This window comes from Setaria italica, chromosome II (genome assembly GCF_000263155.2).
Source record: "Setaria italica strain Yugu1 chromosome II, Setaria_italica_v2.0, whole genome shotgun sequence".
Taxonomy (NCBI): domain Eukaryota; kingdom Viridiplantae; phylum Streptophyta; class Magnoliopsida; order Poales; family Poaceae; genus Setaria; species Setaria italica.
Window position 1 is genome coordinate 11,189,428 of NC_028451.1, and position 22,421 is coordinate 11,211,848.

At 47.6% G+C, this 22,421-nt stretch overlaps 1 protein-coding gene across 1 annotated transcript; it reads left to right on the forward strand.

Moving 5' to 3' along the window:
* Positions 1–20,496: 20,496 nt before the first annotated feature.
* LOC101756815 (BTB/POZ domain-containing protein At5g41330) lies at positions 20,497–22,212 on the forward strand. Its single transcript, XM_004955987.4, has one exon. The coding sequence runs from the start codon at positions 20,581–20,583 to the stop codon at positions 22,021–22,023; it is 1,443 nt and encodes a 480-aa protein (XP_004956044.1). The 5' UTR covers positions 20,497–20,580; the 3' UTR covers positions 22,024–22,212.
* Positions 22,213–22,421: the final 209 nt, after the last annotated feature.

Below are 22,421 nucleotides of genomic sequence, written 5' to 3' on the forward strand. Positions count from 1 at the left end.
CATTTGACCACCAACAAGCTTAGCATCCTTCAGTGCACTGATAGGAAGAGCGATTTCTTTCAGGTCCTCTAGGGTGACCAAGTAACCATTGCTGTCAGGATCCACTTCATCTTCAGAATCATTGCTGCCTGAGGCAGCCACCGAAGGAGTAGCAGAATGACGAGTTCCCGAAGTAGATGACGAGGTAGATGACTCCGTAGTAGTAGTAGTGTCTTTCTCTACACCACGAGGGCTAAGATCGACAGATTTGGATGGAGCGTGTTCTACTGTTGAGGAGTCAATATTCACTTCTTCCTCCTCTTCGTCGCTCTCCGGCTGAAGGGGGCTTAGTGGAACAAGGAGAGACTCCATAGGAGACATAGCCTTGGGGCTCATAGATAGCTTTTCAAGAGGCACTTGATGAAGAAGCAATGCGGGAATTGTAGAACTGACAGTGCAAGGAGATTTTGGAGGTGCAGCCTCCTCACCACCATTGACATCCTTGAGCGCAGCCTCAACATGAGCTTTCTTCGTAGCCTAGGAGGCTTTGGAGCCAGGATGGCATCCCCTATTCATACGTTCAAGGTGTTGTGTCATCCCAGGATTATCTTGAGCCGACGAAGGAGTAATTTTACCAATGGTTGGGGCCTTAGCCACCTTCTTCCCAGCTTTCTGCTCTACATAAACAGAGTTTCTCTTCGACGCCTTGCAAATGGGGACTTTAACTTGAAAAAATGAAAAGACGTGATTCCCCCGAGACCCTCCAAGTTTTTTCTAAGCATCTTCATACTCTAAAAGTGACTCCGCACCGAGAATAAAATCTCCACGTTCTTCAATCTTGATAGAATTGATCTCTGCAAGACGAAGCACAAGGGAAGTCAATAACGGGGGGGGATAAAAAATTAGATGATAACGAAAGGGGATGTAGAGTCTTATGCTCTTTTTTGAGTTTGAAGCACTTCGACTGACAAGGGATAGACCCTTCGGTATCACTCCAACAAGAATCAGGAATTTCCTAGCCGCGGCGAACGGGCCATACACCGAGTACGCAGTACTCCTCGACGATGTCACGAGTATTGTACTTACGGGCAAATAGACGAAGCATCAATATGAAAGCATCGCCCTCAGGACACGGGGGAAGATCAACCTTGTAGTCTTGGTGCAAAACCTCGATTTTATTAGTAACAAGGCGGTTGACCTCGCCATTTCCTTCTGGTTCAACTTCATGGTAGAGCCAATGTTGATGCCAATCAATGGGCCACTTGTTGCGATACGCGGCCACAGGGGAAATAACACCAGTGCAGTACACGAAGTTGAGATAGCCAAATTGAGCTTGTTTCTCAACCACCCCATCGACACTTTCCTCCAGAAAATACTTCGGTTGATGATGTACCTTATGAGCACTAGCGAAGCCGGTAGCCGAAGGCTTTGTCTTAGTGGTTTTGCAAATCCACATATACACCAACAGACGAACGAACGCATTAGGAGTCAACTGATGTAGGTAGATATCATACAGATGAAGGATGTCTATAACGACTAGGTTAAACTCAAAACGAAGGCCAGCATATAAGAGAACGTGAAAGATGACAACCTCGTTGTCTTCAGGCTTCGAAACAACCGCGGAGCCTAGTGCATGACCGGCAATGACCATCTTGTTTTGCTTCAGCAAGTTGATGTCATTTGGATGAAGCCGACTTCAACCAAAAACAATAGTTTTTGGCATTTCCTGGTCACCATCATCTCCCGAAGAGCGCTTGCATTTTGGAGCCATTTCAAATTACAACGAAGAACTCAACCAAGAACCAAAAACAAAGTTGCTAAAGAAATACCAAGTATGGCAACGGGGCTTTGGACCTCTGGCAGTGAAAACGATAGTGGTAAAAGTGAATGATCGGGGCCTACACGGGGGTATTTATAGGCATGGTGGAAGGAAACAGTTGCAAGGGAAAAATGCCTTAAAAGCCATTCAATAACAACATTAAAAAATGATTTTAAATAAACAAGAAGTAATAAACAAGGGGTATTAAAGTAAAATCCTTAATGGGCCGATCTCGGGGAGTTCCGAAGGATGGTTGCACCATGTTTTTAGGATCGTCAGTTCGGCCCATCAAAAGAAAAGATGGCCCTCACTCACGAGGGGCTACTGTTGGGGAAACCACCTTCGGAATCCCCTTCGGAGGGAGAAGACCCTCAGGAATTAATCTTAACGGCTCATTTTGCTTTGTGGCGAATTTTGGGTGCAGGAAAGAAGAAGGGTGGACGAAGGTCTCTTAGGCGTACGAGGGGTCCTTCGGAACACGACGATGGAGGGCTTACCTTCAGGACTCCATGAGGGGCTTGTGCGCTTCGTCGACACATTGGCTTATCCCCGAAAGGAAGAACAAGAGCGACCCGACAAAGGGCCCTTCGACCTCCGAAGAAGCTAGGCATGCGTCCAAAGACCACGTTGGCTGCCACATGGGATGAAGGAGCCGTACAAGGAGCCAGCTGGAAGAGTCTGTACGAAGGCCGTATTCCCTGTTGTACCCCAAAATATTCCTTGAATCTTGCTTTTGGGTAACGCTATTTTGTAATTGTACTTTGTGGCGGTTGATCTCCCTATAAATAGAGGCGCCAGGGTAACTGATGGGATGGCTGGTCCGAAGTAAATGAAAGTTAATGCCACTCATTGATGTTCATTGCGTCTCTTTTATTACTTTCAGTTTAGGTTGACTTCAAACCATTAGAAGAAGATTAGGTTAGCCACTTGCTGATCTATTCCACTGGAGGGGACCTACGGCTTTGGAGGGGACCTACGGCTTCGGAGGAAGAACTCCTTGACTGTTATGATGGAGTCCACTTCGGGACGTCTTCCAGCAACATTCCATTCGGCGGTGATCTCCCTGCCCATTGCATGAACCAAAAATGCCAGTGGATACAGTTTCACCAGTTATTACACTTGACACAACCACATGGAAAATCTCAGACCAGCGAGCCTGCAAAAAACAAAAACACATGCACAAGCACAAAGACAGTACATTCAATGACAACACTAACTATGTTGATGAGGAAATGTCAGAACAAAACAAAAACACATGCACAAGTACAAAGACAAAGACAGTACATTCAATGCCAACACTAACTGTGTTGATGAAGAAATGTCAGAACATAGATACCGTGTGCACGGGGAGGCCGACGAGGTCATAAGCAGATTGAGTGCCAAACCGCACAGGGAACATTTTCAGGTTTAGCAAACTAGTAGCTGAGAAGAAATGAGCTGTGATGGACGTTTCTGTTTATGGCATCCATGAACAACAAGTTATGCCGGCTAGGTATATATGGGCTGTAGCCTGCAGCCGTCCGACTGCCTCGTTGATGACATGGGCACTGGCTACTACAAGCTACTCTTATCGAATCTCACAATTACATACTAATTTTGGATAACTTAAGAAATAACATGTGACATTCAAAGCTATTTGTGTATTTAGTGTGACATGGCCCTTAGGCGGAGCTCCCCATACAGCATGGTGGGGTAACTGCCCCAGCTCCCCTGCAGGCTGCAGCAGAATATCCCCACCCCTCTTCTTCCTCAGGAAAGTTATGGAGCCCCCACACGCGAAGCACTGCGCTGCCGCCATTGTTGCTTCTAATCCTATCTGAAGAGGTATGGGCCTATGGGCCGTGCGGATCATTTACTCCGTGGTGGCCTACTTTCCTAACAGGACAATAGCCCAGCATGTGTTGCCTCGATGCTTTGTTGCTCCTTTTAAATATAGCAGGGACAGCGGAGATTGAATGGACGCAAAATCTTTCTAGTTGCTAAAATTTGGAGTGTCAAAATTACTGTGCTAGCACTGTAGCACACTATAACGTTTTGTTTGTATTTGTGAATTATTGTCCAAACATTGACTAATTAGGCTCAAAAGATTCGTCTCGCAAAGTACAACAAAACTGTGCAATTATTTTTTAATTTCATCTACATTTAGTACTCCATGCATGTACCGCAAGTTTGATATGATGGGGAATCTTCTTTTTGCATAGTGTCAAAGTTAGGAGTTGGGGTTGAACTAAACAAGGGCTAGAAGAACAAGTAAGTGGAGAACAGGGGTGGACCCACTCTAATTCAAGGGGTCATTATTTTTGCAAAAATATTGTATGTATAGTGCACACTGTGTATGTTATTCAAGAAATAAAAAATAGACAAAGTAACATCCGTTTCAAGCAATTCAGCCCAAAACAACCCTCCCTCCCCGCTCTGGCCCAGTGGCGTAGTGGTCCAATCTCAACTATCAGGCCATGGCCCAATTTTCCCAGTAGGTTAGTCAACAGCAATAGAGATTTGGTTCCTCTCAAAAAAAAAAGAGTCCTTTTACGGTGCACAATACTACCAGGTGGTAGTATAGAGTATAGGTCCTTTTTTAGTATGGGTAAAATTGTAATTAGCACCACGTATATTATCTGGAGATTTATTTTTTTCCACGAGTCGTATAGGTCCTTTCCCCACGCGCCGCCAGTCCCCCGCACCGCGCCCCTACCGCCGGCATGCCGCTCTGCCCCCGCCCGTCGCGTCGCGCCGTGCCTCCACCGCCCGCATGCGCCCTGCCGGTCGCGCCGCCACCGCTGCCTCGCCGGCACCGCCCGCACGCCGCCCCGTCTTTGCTTGAATCTCGCGACAGCTCGTAGCTTCCTTCCCATCTCGATTTCGTTGTGATTTCAGGTCGGCTGTTGCTCACCTTCGCCGATTTGTTTGCTCCCGAGAGCCAGCCTATAAGAATCCCCACCCCACCTTTCCTTCTTCCACTCCACGAGCTCGCGTGGTTTCTTCTCCCAATGGGCAACGCGTTCGCGTGCATGCCATGCAAGGAATAGCGGACCGCGGCCGCGGTGTTGCGCAACAAGCGGATGGGAAGCATGCGGTCGGCGCGCATGGGCCCAAGCTGACGCCGGCGGAGGAGGAGCTCCTGCACCGCCAGGCGCTGGCCATGGCCATCCACCAGCACCTCGACGCCGGCGGCTCCATGTCGCGCCGCATCGACGCCGGGGCCTCCCTGTCCCGACGCATGGGCCCCGGCTCCACCAGCTCTCGCCGCCGCGGCGACCTGCTCGACTCCGTCACGAATGCAACCATGGGGATTGTGTTCTCCCACAATCCAATCTCAGTATCATTCATGTTTCGTTGTTAGTTCCATCTTAGTATTGTACAATTTGGTGTTCCAATGAACTTCAGTATCAGTCTGCGAAAATTCTGTAATTCATACTCCATTACTCCAACATCGGCCTGGACGCATTGATTTATACGTAACTGCTCCAGGTTGAGTTATTGACTTATAATGTGGTTGTTAGTGTTGGACTGCTTGTGATTGGGTGAGTTCAACTAGTTGCTTGTGGTGTACTCTTTTGGTTGTTGAATAATTTGTCTTCATTTGTACATGGAAACTGTCCTAAGATTTTGATCTGTTTCTTTGTAACTTCCTTCGTTTGGTAAATTTGATTTGTATTTGAACAGTGAGCTCCTGTCGGTTGTTGAATTATAACAACTTGGCATTCCAGGTTCAGAAAGATGTTAAAACTTAGAAGTAGCTCCATTGTATGGACATGTGCCATACTGAATAAGAAGTTATACTTCCATGCTTGCTTGGTGCTGTGCTAAATGCTTTTTTCAAGTATATACTTCAAACCTAAACATAAAACAGAGCTTGCGTCTTCTGAAAATATGTTTCTTGTTTCAATAAAAAATACAGCAAACACACCTCTCCCTTCATCTGAAAAATGCTATTGTATGTCAAAAAGAACAACAACAACCGTGTCCATGTTCTAGTTATCAACCCTTCCTTTTTTTCTCCTCACATCGGATAGCAAAAGAATATTACATTTCACAACCACAAGCGTGTCCGTGTTCCATTACAAGTAGTTTTGTAGGCATTTGCCTGCTACCTTGAGGCAGTAGCAGCTGATGAAAACTCCTTGTTGGAGGCTGGTCCATCATCTCCAACACCAGGAACTTGCTGTCCGATTCCCCGTTGCAGCCTCTTCGTCCCTGGCCCCTGTGACCTGTGCAGTTTCTTCAGCCGTCTGCTTTCAGCCCCTGCTTGCAGCAGTTTTAAGCGGTGAGTAGTGACACCAGTATAGTATCATACCTATGTCCGTATCCATGGTCAGAGACAACAGAAAACTGAAAAGCAGAAAAGCCACAATACTTGTATGAGTAGATGACAAGGCCCACCGCTGTGCCGGCAAAAGCAACGAAGTACATCCAGTCAACCTGAAGATGGGAAGAGTTTGCTCCCACCAGATCAATTTATGGAGCCATTGTGATGAATTAATGGAGAAGGGAACCCATATATTCATACCTTCTCATGATAAGCCATGATACGGATTAAAACAGCCCACATATCTGAGATCAGTAGTATCCGACTGTCATGTATAAACAGGATGTCATGTATAAACTATTCATTTTCAACAATCAGTACATCAATAATTAAAAAGCTGAATGTTGGGCTACGAACTCTCAACAATGAAGACAAATTAAAAATCTGATTCTACTTCTAAGAATATCCGTCCTCGAGGCCCTTTGGGGGATTGTCCGGGGTGTATTTCCCTATCAGAGCACCTGAACCAAGAAAACAGGTAAACCATTACGACAGGATTTTTCATATCAGGTAATACAGCTGAAAGGTCGATTTTAGCATCCATTAAGCAAGCCATTCAGTTCTGAAATAGGCAATCTGTGTACACAGTACACAATGCCAGCTGAAATAGGAAATTACTCGACACGATTCTTATGCACGATAAAGAAAAAGCTGAAATAGGAAATTTCAATCTGTTTCTGCACGCTCATGTAGATACATGAGATAAACAAACCCTATACAGGAACTAAACCTTTTCCAGAAATGTGCTAAAACTCTAGGGAAGCAGAAAAATGCAATACATATCGATGTCAAATTATCAAATATTAACTATGATAGCGTTGCATAGTCATGACTTGTGACCAACATGCTTGGAAAGAAGATTACCTTTTGGGATCTCAGTTGAACCTTCTGCAATTCCATTTTCTATCCGCCAAAGCTGATAATGCCGTTCATCCGCTTCTTTGTCAGACTAAACTAGTGGTGCTGTAAATACAAAAGCAGGCTAAGTGTTCAAACGGGTCATTATTCATGTTAGATATTGAACATTATATCAGAGAAGCTTTATGACATGCCAAAAACTACTTACGTATTGTGTCAGCTGGGAAAATTCCTCTGTAACCAAGGTAGTCCAACCTAGGATCTTCGAGCCATTGCCAACCATGACCATTCCCTTGTGCAGCTGACTCACCAGCATGGTCAACCATGACCATTCCAGAAATCTGCAGAGCGGAGGGTTGGGCGAGCCGGAGCTCGAGGCTGCCCGCCGGAGTTGCCGCCGCCCGCCGCCGACTGTCGAGTCGAGGACGGTCGGCGCGGACTGAGGAGCTTGGGACGGCGCTTGACCGCCCAGGATGGAGAGCGGAGGGTTGGGCGAGCCGGAGCTCGAGGCCACCCGCCGGAGTCACCGCCACCCGCCGCCGCGTAGTTGGCGCCGCCACCCGCTGCCGCCCCAGTGCAACCCGACCGATTGGAAATGAGGAACCTAGCGCACCGATTGGAATGAGAAGAGGAATCAAAGAAAGAAAGAAGACGATAATTAAGAAAGATTTGATCTATTTCCACAGTGCCATTTTACATCTTTCCAATTATATCCCTATACTACTCATACTACTCATGTATACTAACTATACTACACCTTAAGGTTTCAGTAGTATACAATTAATTTCAACCGTCGGATTCTTATATACGAGTCCTTTTCGAACAGTAGTATAGGGTAGTATTGTGCACTGTAAAAGAGCTCAAAAAAAAAGCAATAGAGATTTGGTATTTCAATTATCCTGGGTCTGCTGGCTTCTGTGAGAATCCTTAAATTGGTTTGTCAACAGCAACATAGGTTAGTCAACAGCAATAGAGATTTGTTATTTGGGTGGATAATGCATGTGCTTTCCTATCTGCATTTTTAACAGATTATTGGTTTGTGTCATTCTTAAATTGTGCAGCAGCAGTAGGCATCCTAAAGCTAGCGCAGCAGATGATGGTGAGCTTCTACACAGCCGTCTCCAGGCTTGTCACTCCGTCTAATCGAGATGTATATGAATCGATTAAGAAAAGCGCTGTTTTGTACAACAATCTGGCAATAACGAGAACTAAACTGTGATGATGGAGCCATGACAGTTGAGCTCGGTTACTGATAAGTGTTCACACTGCAAACCCTATTCTAGCATCACAATGCGGTGTCTTTTTGGACATATGAAGAGCCACAGCGCATCATCACTTGGTTGGGCAAATGGCTTGACACCTTTTGTGACCGTCTGATGCCTAAAACAAGCGTCAGGTTTATTTCCAGCCTCAATTCATTTTCCTGATGCCACTAGCTCATCCCGGATTAAGTGTGTAGTTATATTGCCTCATCGGTAGCCTTGAAATCATCAAGAATGGTGAAGCTAAGACGTACTAAAACTAGAGCAGCGCAGCTCCAAATACTAAATCATCAAGAGCATAGTATACTGTATTAGCTGTCTATTTGAGAGTTAAGAGTTTTAGAGCAGCGCAGCTCCTAAAACTAGTGTTGTGCATATATCTACAGCAGACTTCTCCTTATATCCGCGCTATGAATGGTAGGCATATGTACAAAATAATCAGATGAGGGATCACGAGTTACTGAAAGGTTTTATAGCATGTGAAGGTGGAATGAGTTGGTTGATGAAATAACTCAGCTTTGTGATCGACGGGATGGTACAGGCCGGGTTACACATCAACGTGCCATTTCATGTGGAGGTTGAAATAAAGCAACTAAGATCCATCCCGGGTTATACACCCGCTTTCGTACCTTTTGAGTTTGTGAGTTTTGCATGCTTTAAAATAGGTTCGTCAAAATAAACGCAAAATAAAACTGACAGCAGTCCAATGCTTTTTTTTTTTTGCGGGTATAAACCACAGAAAGCAGTTCAATGCTATTAGTAGTACTTTTTAGTTTTTAAGGCAACAATGGTCTAAATCACTGCTATGGTATGGTCCTTCAACAATACACCATGGTAAGCAGACATTTCTAGTCACCATAACCAAATATGAAAATATATGCAATTCAGCATCATGGTCCAATTAAATCGAGAACAAGAACAAGTACGTACGGCACCATGTTTTTATCCTGGAAAAACGCTGTCTTGATCTCATGCCCTTGTAGTTTGGAAGTTGGAAAACCCAGCACTGTTTATGCATGTTTTCTGTCATGGCTGTGCACAAAAGCTGTTGGTGGGCATAGCTGGAACCGGTAGTAATCCCAAACATCCGCCGGCCCAGGCATGCAGTTGGCTTGCGCGCGCTGTCGAAAAGTAGCCAGGACGGTCCAGGACTATCCATGAACTCGAAGATCAGGACAAACTCCCCGATACTAGGAGAAACCCAGCAGCAAGCTTTCTGGTGAGGGAAGTGCCGTTTTGATGCATGCACCGACAAAAATCTGTAAACCATCTGCTTCGTGTGGTGTGGTTCCATACTTTGCTCTTCTCGATGCCACTCATTTCCAAGCAATGCATGCCCTTTCATCAATTCAGCCCAACGCTACGCGCACAATTCATGAGGAAGCATAGTTCATGAGGAAGACAATGCAAGGCAGTACCTCTAACCTGGGAATTTTTGAACTGCAATTTATAGGCATCTACCCGACGCGATTGCTCAAATCAGTGGGTGAAAAATAATCGAGAAACAGAGGATAGGGCTGTTGTTGACTTTAAGAACACTTCACCTTAGATTTAGGAGGTGTTTGGATACTAGGTGCTAAATTTTAGCAGTGTCACATCGGATGTTCGGATACTAATTAGGAGGACTAAACATGAGCTAATTACAAAACTAATTGCACAGATGGAGTCTAATTCGCGAGACGAATCTATTAAACCTAATTAATCCATCATTAGCAAATGGTTACTGTAGCACCACATTGTCAAATCATGGACTAATTAGGCTTAATAGATTCGTCTCGCGAATTAGACTCCATCTGTACAATTAGTTTTGTAATTAGCTTATGTTTAATACTTCTATTTAGTATCCAAACATCTGATATAACGGGTGCTAAACTTTAGCACCCTGAAGCCAAACAGTCCCTTAATGCAGCTGTGGATGAGTATCGAAGATGGTAGCCTACCAAAGTACCAAGGCATATTGATCGCTTACTACCTCTCCTCCTTAGTAATATAGTAATAGGCTTAAATTACAAAATTAGGGGGAGAGGTGAGAGTAAACATCCAGCATTTTTATTAAAAGAAAAATAGCCAGTACTCCCCCGGTTGCTTGGATGAGAATGAACACCATTACACTAGTATTGCCTATATAGGCTACTAATTAAGGGTCCGCTGGATTCCTTGCTGAGCATTGTATCCCTTTGCTTGTCAAGCTAGGATAGCAAGCGAGGTCATGAGTTTGGATGCGCAACCAGGTTTCCTCAGTGTTTGTGCATGTAAGAATTAGCTTGCTAGCTCAAGAGAGCCGAATCGGCCGGCTCGCCCCGCCTGGCAAGAGCCTCGTTGCCCGCACCAGCTAGGAGAGGCGAGGCTAACCACTCTTTTCTGCTAGGTGAGACAGAGGGTTGTATGGGACCGTTCTTTCTTCTCTTTTTAATATAAAGATATGCAGCTCTCCTATGTATTCGAGAAAAAAATTGAAGTTAAAATATCTAATAATATCAGTTTTTGTGTATTAGAACCTCGTATTAGTACATAATCTCCAAAGGAACATACTGGTATGTGCAAGTTTATACAGTTGACGAGCAGCATGCTGACCAACTAACATCCGCTGCCTTTGGACTATGGACACCATTTTTCTTGGCAGTCCCAACTACGCATGGTGACAAATATGAGTTCATCTCAGGTTTCCTTCATTTGCTTACCTACGGCCGCCAACAACAGAAAAGTGCTATGCATGATGGACTGCCTGCAGCTCCATGGGACCATGGTTTGCACCACAATGTGGTACACTTTTCCGGACAAAGCATTTTCTCGATGCCACTCATAATTTCTGTGTGGTGAATGCATGACTTGCTTGTGAAACCGTATCGTCTCTTGTCATTAGTGTTTGAGGAAGTGTTCGTGTACTTGCATGTACATACACGACGACTGCTATAACAAATCAAACGAAGCACGTCAACAGAGGTCCCTTATTTGAAGGAGTTAGACCACAAACAAATATCCTTGTGGCGACATCCCAGACACAGAACCACCTGCCTGCTTGTGCAGTCTGTGGTGCACAAGATCCTTCAAGGTGTACACTTGCCCTGGACGAGTTGGTTTTCTTGTACTCTCGACAGAAATGCTCACAAATTGAGGAGCCTGCAGGTGCCTCGGAACAGCACAGGCCCAAGCCCAACGCTCATGATGTTTGGCCTGGCGTTATTCTCATCCTGTTACGGCAAAGTGTGGAACTCCGGCAACAAGCTGATCTTCGAGGCTCGAGTTGAGAGTGTGGAGAAGATATCCTGTGATCTGTGGTTTCTGACATTGACGATTGGAGCTATAGGTATAGATTGCGACGCACTTCAATGTGGGCTTGGCGCTCCTATGTAACTTGTGGTTGTACTCCTACTGCCTAATTCTTTTCTGTTGCCCCTATGCATATATGTAACTCTCCTTGGCATGTAGTCGAGAACTCGACAAGCAATTTAAATTCAAACTAGGTGGGGAAGCTCTCCAGCGAATTGTTTGAAAAAATAGTACACGAATCAAAAACATGAGCAAAATAAGAATTAGTGGGTGAAAATAATTCAGCTATATCATTTGGACGACACAGGCTGTTCAGCTATATCTATTGTTAGGAAAAAGAGAGAGATGAAGCCTACCTGGTATTGTCTAATCTGCCAATATTGGAAATATCCTACCCTATCAAAATAATGGTAAAAAAAATTATGATATATTTTCCTCACATGTCTTATGATGTCTGCTATTATCTTGCAAAATTTTAACTTAAAAACTCCACTTGTACATGGAGAAATAAAAAGGATAAATTGCAATAGGGGGTAAATTGAACCAAATTGCACAGTTTAGGGGGTAAACTAAACTAAGAAATACTTTAGAGGTTTATCCAAACTTTATTTGTACTTGAGGGAAAGTGATTTAGACTTTTTCCTCTTCTTTATACATCGCATGGGCTGGCCATCTGCAGAGGAACCGACTAGAGAAAGAAACAATCCTGCTCTAGGCTTTGTACTAGGCCATATGATGGTTCGTCCGTGGACATGGATTCGGATAGACAACCCCATATGTGCGTTCGTATGTAGATCGTAGGCCCTTCCATCTTTCATGAGGATGTGTGGTCTGACCGCACACACGGACTGAAAATGCTTTGGGGCCCAAATAAGTAATAAAAATATGATTTTGTTATTTACATATTTGATGTGGGAAGTATTTTCTTGTTAGATTACCCCACTTTAGTCTAATTTCACTCTGTTGTTCACGGGGAAAATTCGATCTTGTATTGTTGGGAAAAAGAGATGAAGCTACTAAAAAGTAGGCAGTACTAACTCCACGTGGCTGTTGGGGGAGATTTTGTCCGAAAGTGGCTTTGCCACGTTAGCATTGGGCTCGTACTTTATGATAATGTGGGGCACGCACTTGCGCCATCCATCATGATAGGTGGGACACGCACTTGCACCCATCCTCATATCGTCTACACCACTCCAACTATCTAGAAGTGTGGAACATGTCTATTATAGTTGGACACCCCAAGTCTGCCAATCCCTCCTCTCTTTTCTCCTTGACCATGTGGGCTCACCAAAGATTTTCTATGAAAATTTCAAGTTAATGTTGACGTATATTGCTTGTCTAGGCTCGAATATATAGGAATCAAATCAATTTTATAAAATCCTAAAGAAATTCCTCTAATTTGAAACCCTAGACCCTGGAGTAGAAATGTGACGGCACTTACATATGTTGAATTGTTGCTGGCTACACGTTGATCCTCATCTCTGCTGCCCATGTTTGCTGTTGTGGACCTCACCATCACAAGGGCGCAGTTACCACTCTACCCATTGCACAACACCATCGCATCGAGCTTTGTTTTCTGCTTAACTTGCGCCACCAGATATACTCTCAACGTAGCCATGTGTAGCCTTGTCCGCATGCAAACGGCGGTGGCTCAGTCGCCTCCCTCACTCATGTGAAAAGAATGGAAATAGAATGGAGTTAGGGTTTTGAAGACGCGACTGGGCGCCGAGTTTTATTTGGCATGGGTTGCATCTTGGTAGTTTGATCAGATTGCACGGTCAGGGTTGAAGCTAGGCTGCAGGAAGTTTTTAGCTGAATTCATGTATTGGGCTGACCGAGCAACTAAACCAGCATATTTTCTACTATATAGAAATTCCGATAGTTAAAAGGGGCAAAAGCCATATATTGCATATGCGTCTTCAGTGAAAACAAAGATGACCTACTATAAGGAAAGGAAAGGAAAGGAAGAAGAAAGGAAGGCCCAAAAGCCATCCCAAAGCCCAAGACAACTCGTTAATTGAAGATTTCACTATGGAGATCAGAGGAGATTCCTCACCCGGCTAAGATCCACGTTGTTGCCTCAAAGGACTCGCGCGGGCCACTATGTTAATTTCAGCCAACTTATAGAGTTTATTTTGACCCACTACATTCGACCCATAAGATAATCTGTTGTGCGTGCTAAGAAGAAGCAAGCCTGTTGTTAGGCCGGGTTAGGAGGTGCAAGCTATTACAGTATTACTATGTTGATCTGCTGTCATTTTTCTTTTCCTTTTTATTTCTTTTTTCTCCTCTTTTGTTTCATTTTTCTTTTCTATTCATTAGGTCGTTCTTTTAGTTTTATTTATATCCCCTTTAGATATTCCCTTTTGGTTATGTTATTTTGTATTCATTTCATTCCTATCTTCTTCTTTTTGTTTCTTTTCATTTATTTAATTGTTGTTTTCTATCTTCTTCTATCCTTTTACCTTCTTCCTTTGTTTTATTTTTTCTCTCATTTTTTTATTCTCCCTTTTTCTTTTCTTTTAGATAAAAATAAATTTACTTTTATTTTTCTTTGTATTTTATTTTATTTTCTCTTTATTTTTATCTTTCTTTTTCTTTTTTATTATATACTAAAATGTTTACTATGTATATATATTTTGTTCGCATATAAGAATATTTGTTTGAAATATGAACACATTTGTTCTTAATATAAATCTTATTTGTTCACGTCCGAAGACCTCTTTGTTAGCTTCTGTACTCTAGTATGTTCATAGAGTTAAATTATTTGTTTGGTTGGTAGAATAAAATTGTTTGCTTGCCAGAATAATTTGTTCCTACATGTTGACATATTTGTTCTTCATGTAGAACAATTCATTGATGTGCGGAGTCATTTTGTTCACCTTTATATAGTAATTTGTTTTAATTTATTTGTTTGCTTTTTTACATTAAATTGTTCACATAGTAATAATATGTTCTCGATCCACATGTTTAATCTCACAAATAAATTATTCTATATATAATTTATGGTAAACCAACAGCTACACACCTTAGTAAAGCTATTGTAATAAAATAATAAGTTGTTCATCGGTATCAAATACGGGAGCTCCTATATGACTTGTGGAAGCCAGTTTAGCCTTATGGCTTTAAAGCCCACTAAACACAAATTAGAAGATTAATTTAACATTTCAACATATTAGATTCAACATTTTGTAAAAGTTACATCACCATCAAAAAAATATTAGATTTAACATTTTTTTTAAAATATAAATCAACATTTAGAGAAAATATCACATTCAATATTTTTGAGAAACAATTTCAACATCTCGGAAGAATAGACTCAACATTTTTATAAATATAGACCAACATTTTGAACCACCATTTTTTATATATCATCTTCTTCTCCAGCGTTAGCAACACGAGCACCGACGGCAATGGCGTAGGAAGAGCGGAGCTCGGAGCTACGAGCATCGGTGGAGGCGAAGCAGCGGCATTGCGTGAACGTCATGTTTCGGCAACGGTGAAGGAGGCGAACGGCGCGTGCCCACAGCTAGCACGTGTAGGGAACGGCAGTATACCATCGGCATGGGCGGCTACGGGTTTGGAGCCTGGAGGCACCTGCGGGTGGCTCCGGAGGCACCCGCCGGGGTAGAGGTCCCCATGAAGGGGCGTGTGGGGAGTACTGAAGCATCCACACTCGCGGGGTGGTGGCGGCAAAGCTCGCGGCACGGGCGGATGGGGCAGGCGCAGCACGCCGACGGCTGGAGATAGGGATGGATAAGACGGCAGACGGAGGAAGTTGCACTAATCTTAAAGTGGAAGTTAATAAGAAAAAGGTTTTCGGAAGCCAGATAGGATTGGCAAATAAATACGGGGGCTCCTATGTAACTTGCGCGAGCTGGTTATGCTTCATAACTTCAAATCCCATAGGCCCAATTGAAGTTCAAAAGAACATTTCAACAGATCAAATTCAACGTTCAAACAAATTACATTCAACATTTTCTAAAGTAGAGATCAACATTTTGTGAAGAAAAATACTACATTCAACATTTTTCATATCCTATTTCAACATCTGCACAAACTAGGTTCAACATTTTCTCAACCAAGGATCAACGTTCCAAAATTTTTTATCTTGTTCAACCTTGGTGGAGGCAGCTTCTTCCCCAAATGTCGATGGAGGCGAGGGGCCCAGGGGACGCCCGCCGGCCAGCTGTCGCGGCCGGTGCGGTAAGGGGCAGCGGCGCCCGAGGCTGCCACGCCCAGGGTGGTAGCGCACGCAGCCAGCCGCCATGGGGCGTGAGTGACTCGTACGGGCCGGGGTGGCCATGAAGCACGTCGGCAGGGTGGCCAGGAAGGCAGGGGCGGCAGCGCATGGAAAGCAGAGGCAGGGCACGGACAGGGTCAAAAATCCAATGAATCTGAAACACCAGAAGTCACTTCCGGAAGCCATATAGGATGTCCTAATAAATACTGAAAAAATATGTCTAGGGAAATTGTAGATTAATTATGGAGGTGCATAGCACGTACACATATATAGGCAAGGGTCCTAGGGTTGGTTTATAGATGCAATCACAAAAGAAGGAAACCCTTGCCTATCCTACAAGAAAACCCTGAGGGGGTAACCCTGAGGAGGTGTGACACCTGGCAAGGGGTCGACGACGCACTGGGCCTAGCCGGGCATAAGCCCAGTAACATATTCTAACACGCCTCCGCAGTCTAATCGTTGGTGCCACGAACATTTAGACTGGACCTAAACTCTGTGAATACAGAAAAAGGCAACCCCTTGGTGAAGACGTCGGTGTACTGGGAGGATGTGGGAACATGCAATACACGAACGTCACCCATAGCGATGCGCTCCCGAACAAAGTGAAGATCGATCTCAATATGTTTGGTGCGCTGATGCTGAACTGGGTTGGAGGACATGTAGACCGCGCTGATATTGTCACAATACACCAAGGAGGCTAGGAGGCAAGCTGGCGTTGGGGATCCACCGGAGCGTGCTGGCTGGGGCGCACCGAGGGAGGTTGGAGCGACCGTGCTGGGTGGAGCGGTCGGAGGCGCCTGTCGGAGTGGTCGGAGGAGCCAGTCAGAGCTGTCGGAGCGACCGGTGCCGGTTGGAACAGTCACCGCGCCGGTCGGAGCGATCAAATGCGCTAATCGGAGGCACCGGTCGGAGCGGTCGGAGGTGCCGGTTAGAGCGCTCGAAGGCGCTGGTTGAAGGCGCTAGTCGGAGCGATCAAAGACGGCCGGTCGGAGCAGTCAGAAGGCATCAGTCAGAGCGACCACGCTAGTTGGAGCGGTCAGGGGCACCGCAACCGCACTAGTCGAAGAGGTCGGAGGTGCGGTGATCGCGCTAGTCGGAGTGGTCGGAGCGGTCAGGGGCGCCACAGGGGTTACGCTGGGGGCACCGAAAGACGCCGTGGCCGCACCAAGGAATGCTAGCAGGGGCATAGCGGGGGACGCCAGGGGGGCGCCGAAGGTGCGCCGGTGGGGGAATGCCCTATGGCATCGAAGCCGCTAGGGGTGTAGGACCTGCAGACAAAGCGGGCTGTGATGTTCCGATGGGAAGTAGCATAGGGTCAGTAGCATCATCCAAAAAACTGTAATCCGCCGGGGAAGGTGGAGAGGAATGCTCAGCATAGGGAAGCGAGGACTCATCAAAGATGATGTGTCGGGAGATGATGATTTGGTTGGAACTAAGGTCAAGACAGCAGTACCCTTTATGATGAGCAGAATATCCAAGAAAAACACACGAGGCGGATCGTGGTGCTAGTTTGTGGCTGGCCATGGTGGAAAGGTTGGGATAACAGCTACAATCAAAGACTCGAAGGTGATCATAGGACGATGCAGTGTCGTACAAGGCCTCATGAGGGGTGTGGAAAGCAAGGGTCTTGGTAGGTAGCACGTTGAGCAAACATGTCGCGGTGTAGAGAGCCTCTACCTAATAGTGTGGGGGAAGGCTTACCTGGAAGAGGAGGGAGCGGAGGATGTTGTTTGTAGTGCGAATAATCCACTCAGCGCAACCGTTTTGCGGCGATGTGTACGAGCGAGACATGCAAAAGTGGACGCCACGAGAGAGAAAGAACGTGTGGGCACTAGAGTTGTCAAACTCGCGGTCGTTGTCGCACTGGATGGCCTTAATGGAGCCACCAAACTGCGTAGTCACGTAGGAAAAGAAATTAGCAAGTATGTCAAAAGTGTCAGATTTCAACCGCAGGGGAAAAGTCTAGGAAAAGTGAGAGCAATCATTGAGTATAATCAAATAGTATTTAAAATCCAAGACGCTAGGAATAAGTGACGTCCAAAGATCACAATGAATAAGATCAAAATTCCTGGAGGCTCGAGAGGAGGACACCCGAAAAGGGATACGGGTGTGTCGTCCGAGCTGACACGCATGACAAAGAGATGAGCTAATGTCTTTGTTACATGAAGGCAAAATGGGCACAAGTCTAGACAGAGCCTCCTGCCTGGGGTGTCCAAAATGGCAATGCTAGAGCGTGGAGGTGGCGCCAGCAGTGAGAGCAGCAGTAGCAGCAGGGAGTTGCAAGGGGTATAGAGGACCTGAACTATTACACCTGACGATCACGTTCTTGGACCGGAGATCCTTCACAGAACAACCAGACAGGTCAAATTCAACTGAGCAGTTGTTATCGGTAGTAAACTGGTGCACAGAAATAAGATTTTTAATAAGCTTAGATGAAACAAGTACGTTATTAAGATGCAAAGAGCTGGGAAGGAAGGTTGTGCCAGTAGAGGTAACAGGAAGTAAAGAATCGTCACCAACAACAATAGCTGAAGGAAAAGGTACCACTAGGTGAAATTATGTGAAAGGGAACAAGCATCGGAGGCCATGTGGGAGGTAGCACTTGAGTCAAAATACCACTTGTGCTGCTGCGGCTGATTCAGCGTCATGGTGCTGAAGGTGGAGGTGAGGGACTGCTAATCCCATGAGGGTGTGGTGGCGGCGGAGTTGAAGTGGCCGGAGGGCTTGTACTGAAGCGACGCCCTATAGAGCCTACGCCTGGGCGGCCTGGTATGCCTGGGCCTGTGCCTGGGCGGCCTGCACCTAGGCGGCCTAAAACTGAGCCGCCTGGAACGCCTGAAGTTGCGCCTGTTGTGCGGGCGCGGAGTACTGGGCTAGCATGGCGTGAGGAGGCACCCCGACTTGCTGAACACACATACTCCGCCACATTTGGATGGCTCCGGTCCACGGGTTCTGGAAGGAGGGCCAGGGGGCCACGTCGGAGCCCTGGGAGGTGCCCTGCTTGACACCGCTGGAGGGGCGCTGGCCGCCACCGCCGTCGCTTCCGGAGTTGCCGCCCTTGGAGGTGCAGCCGTCGGAGTTGCGCTTGCTACGACAAGGCTTGAAAGAGCCACCCCTGGAGGCCGAGCCACCCTCGGAACGGTGCTACTGCGGTGGCTGGGACGACCGGGTCGAGTACGTGGGGGCGCCCGAGCCGGCGGCGAGGAGAGCAGTGGAGTGCTCCGAGGACGGCTGCGTAGAGGTGAGCTCCTCAAGCAGAAGGTCATTGCGGGCCTCCAAGAACGACAGAAACGGGCGGCCGTGACGAAGATGGAGACCGATGGCCGCGTACTTGGCGTTGAGGTCGCGGATGACGTTGAGGACAAGTGACCGGTCAGTGACGGGCTCGTCAAGATTGCCGAGGGCGTCCACCATGGCCTTCAGGCGTCTGCAGCAGTTGGTGATGGATAGGTCACCTTGGACGAAGGTGCGGAACTGGGCATCGAGGAGGAAGGCACGGGTCTCGTGGTTGCCAAGGAACTAGGACTCGACGGCAAGCTAGACGGAGCAAGTGACGGGCACCATCACCGTGTCAGCGAGGTCATTGGAGAGGGTGTCGTAGATCCAAGATCGGACGACGCAATCCATCCACGCCCAATCTGGATAACCAGGGATGGGGCGGTCCTGAAGTACGTGCGCGTTGAGGGAGAACTTCTCAACGGTGAGCGGGAACTGCTCGCGCCAGCGGGCGTAGTTGGTGGAGGCAATGTCAAGGATGATCGGGACGAGGCTGCGAATGTTCCGGACCGCAACAGCCTGGGCGTGCAGGGTCAGGATGGCGGCGGCCTCGTGGAGCAACATGGCGTCGTGGATGGAGGGAACAACGCAGCTCTTGTGGTCGTCATCGTCGTGGTGGTGGACGCTGGGTGGTGGATCGGCCGCATGCTCCTTGGCGGCAAGGGCCAGGGCGTCGCGGAGGTGGGTGTCGGTGGTGTCGCGCTCCTAAGCCACAGCAGCCGCCAGTTGTTTAGCCTGGAGAGCAAGGGCGAGGGCGGCGGCACGATCAGCCTGGCACTTGGCCTCCTCGACCTGGCACTACACGTCAGACGGCTCGGCGACGGGTACTGTAGACCCAGCCATAGCGACGGCGACGCGCTAGATAAGCAGAAGTGGAATCGGGATAGGAACCCATGCTCTGATACCATGAAAGCAAATATAGCTAGAAAAATTATTGATTAATTATGGAGGTGCATAGCACGTACACATATACAGGCAAGGGTTTTAGGATTAGTTTATAAATATAATCATAAAAAAGGAAACCCTTATCTATCCTACAAGAAAATCCTGAGGAGCCAGCGGCGTACCGGGTCTAACCAGGTATAAGATCACTAACATATTTAACGAATGCACCTATGATTGCTACTCTTGCTTCACAGCCATTTGCACGCAGCTTGCTTCCAACCTTGCTGCACAGCACGCGGCCCACGGCCTGCTCCCACCTCTCCCTGCTATACATGTGCGTGCAGCCCGCTCGAACTTGAGGCGACAACTGCATGTAGACTTGTTGTCTTCGATAATAGATAATGACACCCGTTAAAAGGACCGAGTAGGAAACGGGCGTGGCTTGCAAGGAACCATGATGAATCATGGACCAAAACGTGCAGGTGAAGCGGATATTGAAAAGGCCGTTGTAGGCACCCAAAGAAAAGGCCCAGGAATCCCTCCCGTCCTCTCTCCTCTCTCCTGAATTGTACGGGCCGAAATTAGCAGGCCCAGAGAAGCCTCAGTGCTTGCCCTCTCGATCAAGGAGGAGCTCAAGTCAACCCAACCACGCGCATCCACCGTGGATCACGCCCCAGCCATGGCCTCCGCCGCCGCCGTCGTCGCCCTCAACGTCGGCGGCGAGCTCTTCCAAACCACCACCGCCACGCTCTCCCGCGCCGGGGCTTCCTCCCCGCTCGCCTCCCTCGGCCCCTCCTCCCCGTCCGCCCCGCATTTCCTCGACGGCGACCCGCTCCTCTTCGCCCAACTCCTCTCCTTCCTCCGCCACGGCCGCCTCCTCGCGCACCCCCCTCCCTCCGCCGCGCTCCTCGCCGAGGCCCGCCACTTCGCGCTCGACGGCGCCCTCCTCGCCTCCCTCTCCCCGGCCTCCGCCTTCGCCCCGCTCTCGCTCCGGCCCTCCGCGCTCCTCCCGCTCACCGGCCGCGTCGCGCCCTCCGCCGTGGCGGTGTGCCCCTCTCCGCCGCACCCGGCCTCCCTCGTCGCCGCGCACGGAAGGGTCGTCACCTGCTTCGACGCCGCGCTCTCCACCCGCACCAGCGTCCTCACGCCGCTTCCCGCCGTTGACTCGCTCCTCGCGGTGTCCCCCGCCCTCGCGCTCGCGGGCGCGCGCGACTTCCCCGGCGTCCACCTCTGCCGGTTCTCCGATGAAGCCCCCGCCGCCGCCGCCGCTGTTCCGAAGGTGCTTTCCTGGCCGGGCTCGCCCTCCGCCACCGTGCTGTCGATGGCGACCACAGGGGCACCATCAGCACCATGGCTCTTCGCCAGCTTCGAGTCGGTACGGCGCAACTCGAGCGCCATGGTGGCGTTCGACCTGAATTCCTTCTCTCCTGTGGCGGAAATCGGGCGGAAGGAGGTGTTCGGCGCGGACGTCGAGGCCGCGATACCAGCAACCAAGCTGGGGTGGCTTGGTGAGCACAATCTCTTGCTCGCTGCTGGATCACACTCCAGCCCTGGCGGGGTGGTGGGGGACATACGCCTGTGGGATATCCGGGCCAGCGCTACGGTGCCAGTGTGGGAGGTCAGGGAGAAGGAGGACTGCTTTGCTGATGTTGCCGCATCAGACACTCTGTCAGCAATATTCAAGGTTGGGGCTGCATCTGGGGAGGTGTTCATGGCAGACTTGAGGAGGCTTGGTAACGGTGGTGGCATTGGGTTGGAGCCGTGGGTGTGCATCGGCAACGGACAGAGGGCGGCTGCTGCGGCATCATCTAGAAGGAAAGAGGGGAATGGCTGTAAGATCGAGTGCTGCTGCAATTGGGTGTTTGTGGCACGCGGAGCAGATGTGGAGGTGTGGAGTCAGGTCGAGTTGGCACCAGAGGCCGGTGGAAAGAAGGTGATGAAGAGGAATTGGGTCGGCAGCGGACCATCCATGGAGGTGGGGGCTGGCGAAGAGGCGATTAAGGAGAAGGCCAAGATTGTCAGCTGGGCATTTGGAGGCAGTAGGATGGTATTGACCAGAGCTGATCAGAGGTCTGTCGAAGTATGGGATAGTGCTCCTGCGGCAATCTGTGCAAATACCTAAACAGGGATAATGCTGCAAAAGTAAGATGATGCTTCTTAGTGTTTAATTGCTGCTCTTGTTCCTCTGTACATGTACTTTACCATATCTTGTGATGTATCCTAGAGTTAGGTTCCTGAATAGTTGAATACAATGCCTGGAAATTATGAGACGATTTCATGGAGGTTGAATAAAGTCAATATTTTGGGACTATGCTCTCTGCTAAAATCTATATTTTCCTATCCCCTAGGAAAATAGCAAGTCTCTTTTTAAGCAAATGTGAACAAAGAATTATTTGCTAATCAGAAGTAACTTCCTTGGTATAACTGGATTATTCTATTGATGATGAAAATCGAACTTCCTAAAAGAAATATATGTAAATTCGTATAATTATCTTATATGGATATTAGATCTGGTGCCTT

What these genes read in the sequence shown, in the direction of transcription:
- LOC101756815 (XM_004955987.4), top strand. Translation starts at nt 20,581, where the DNA reads ATGGCCTCCGCCGCCGCCGTCGTCGCCCTCAACGTCGGCGGCGAGCTC.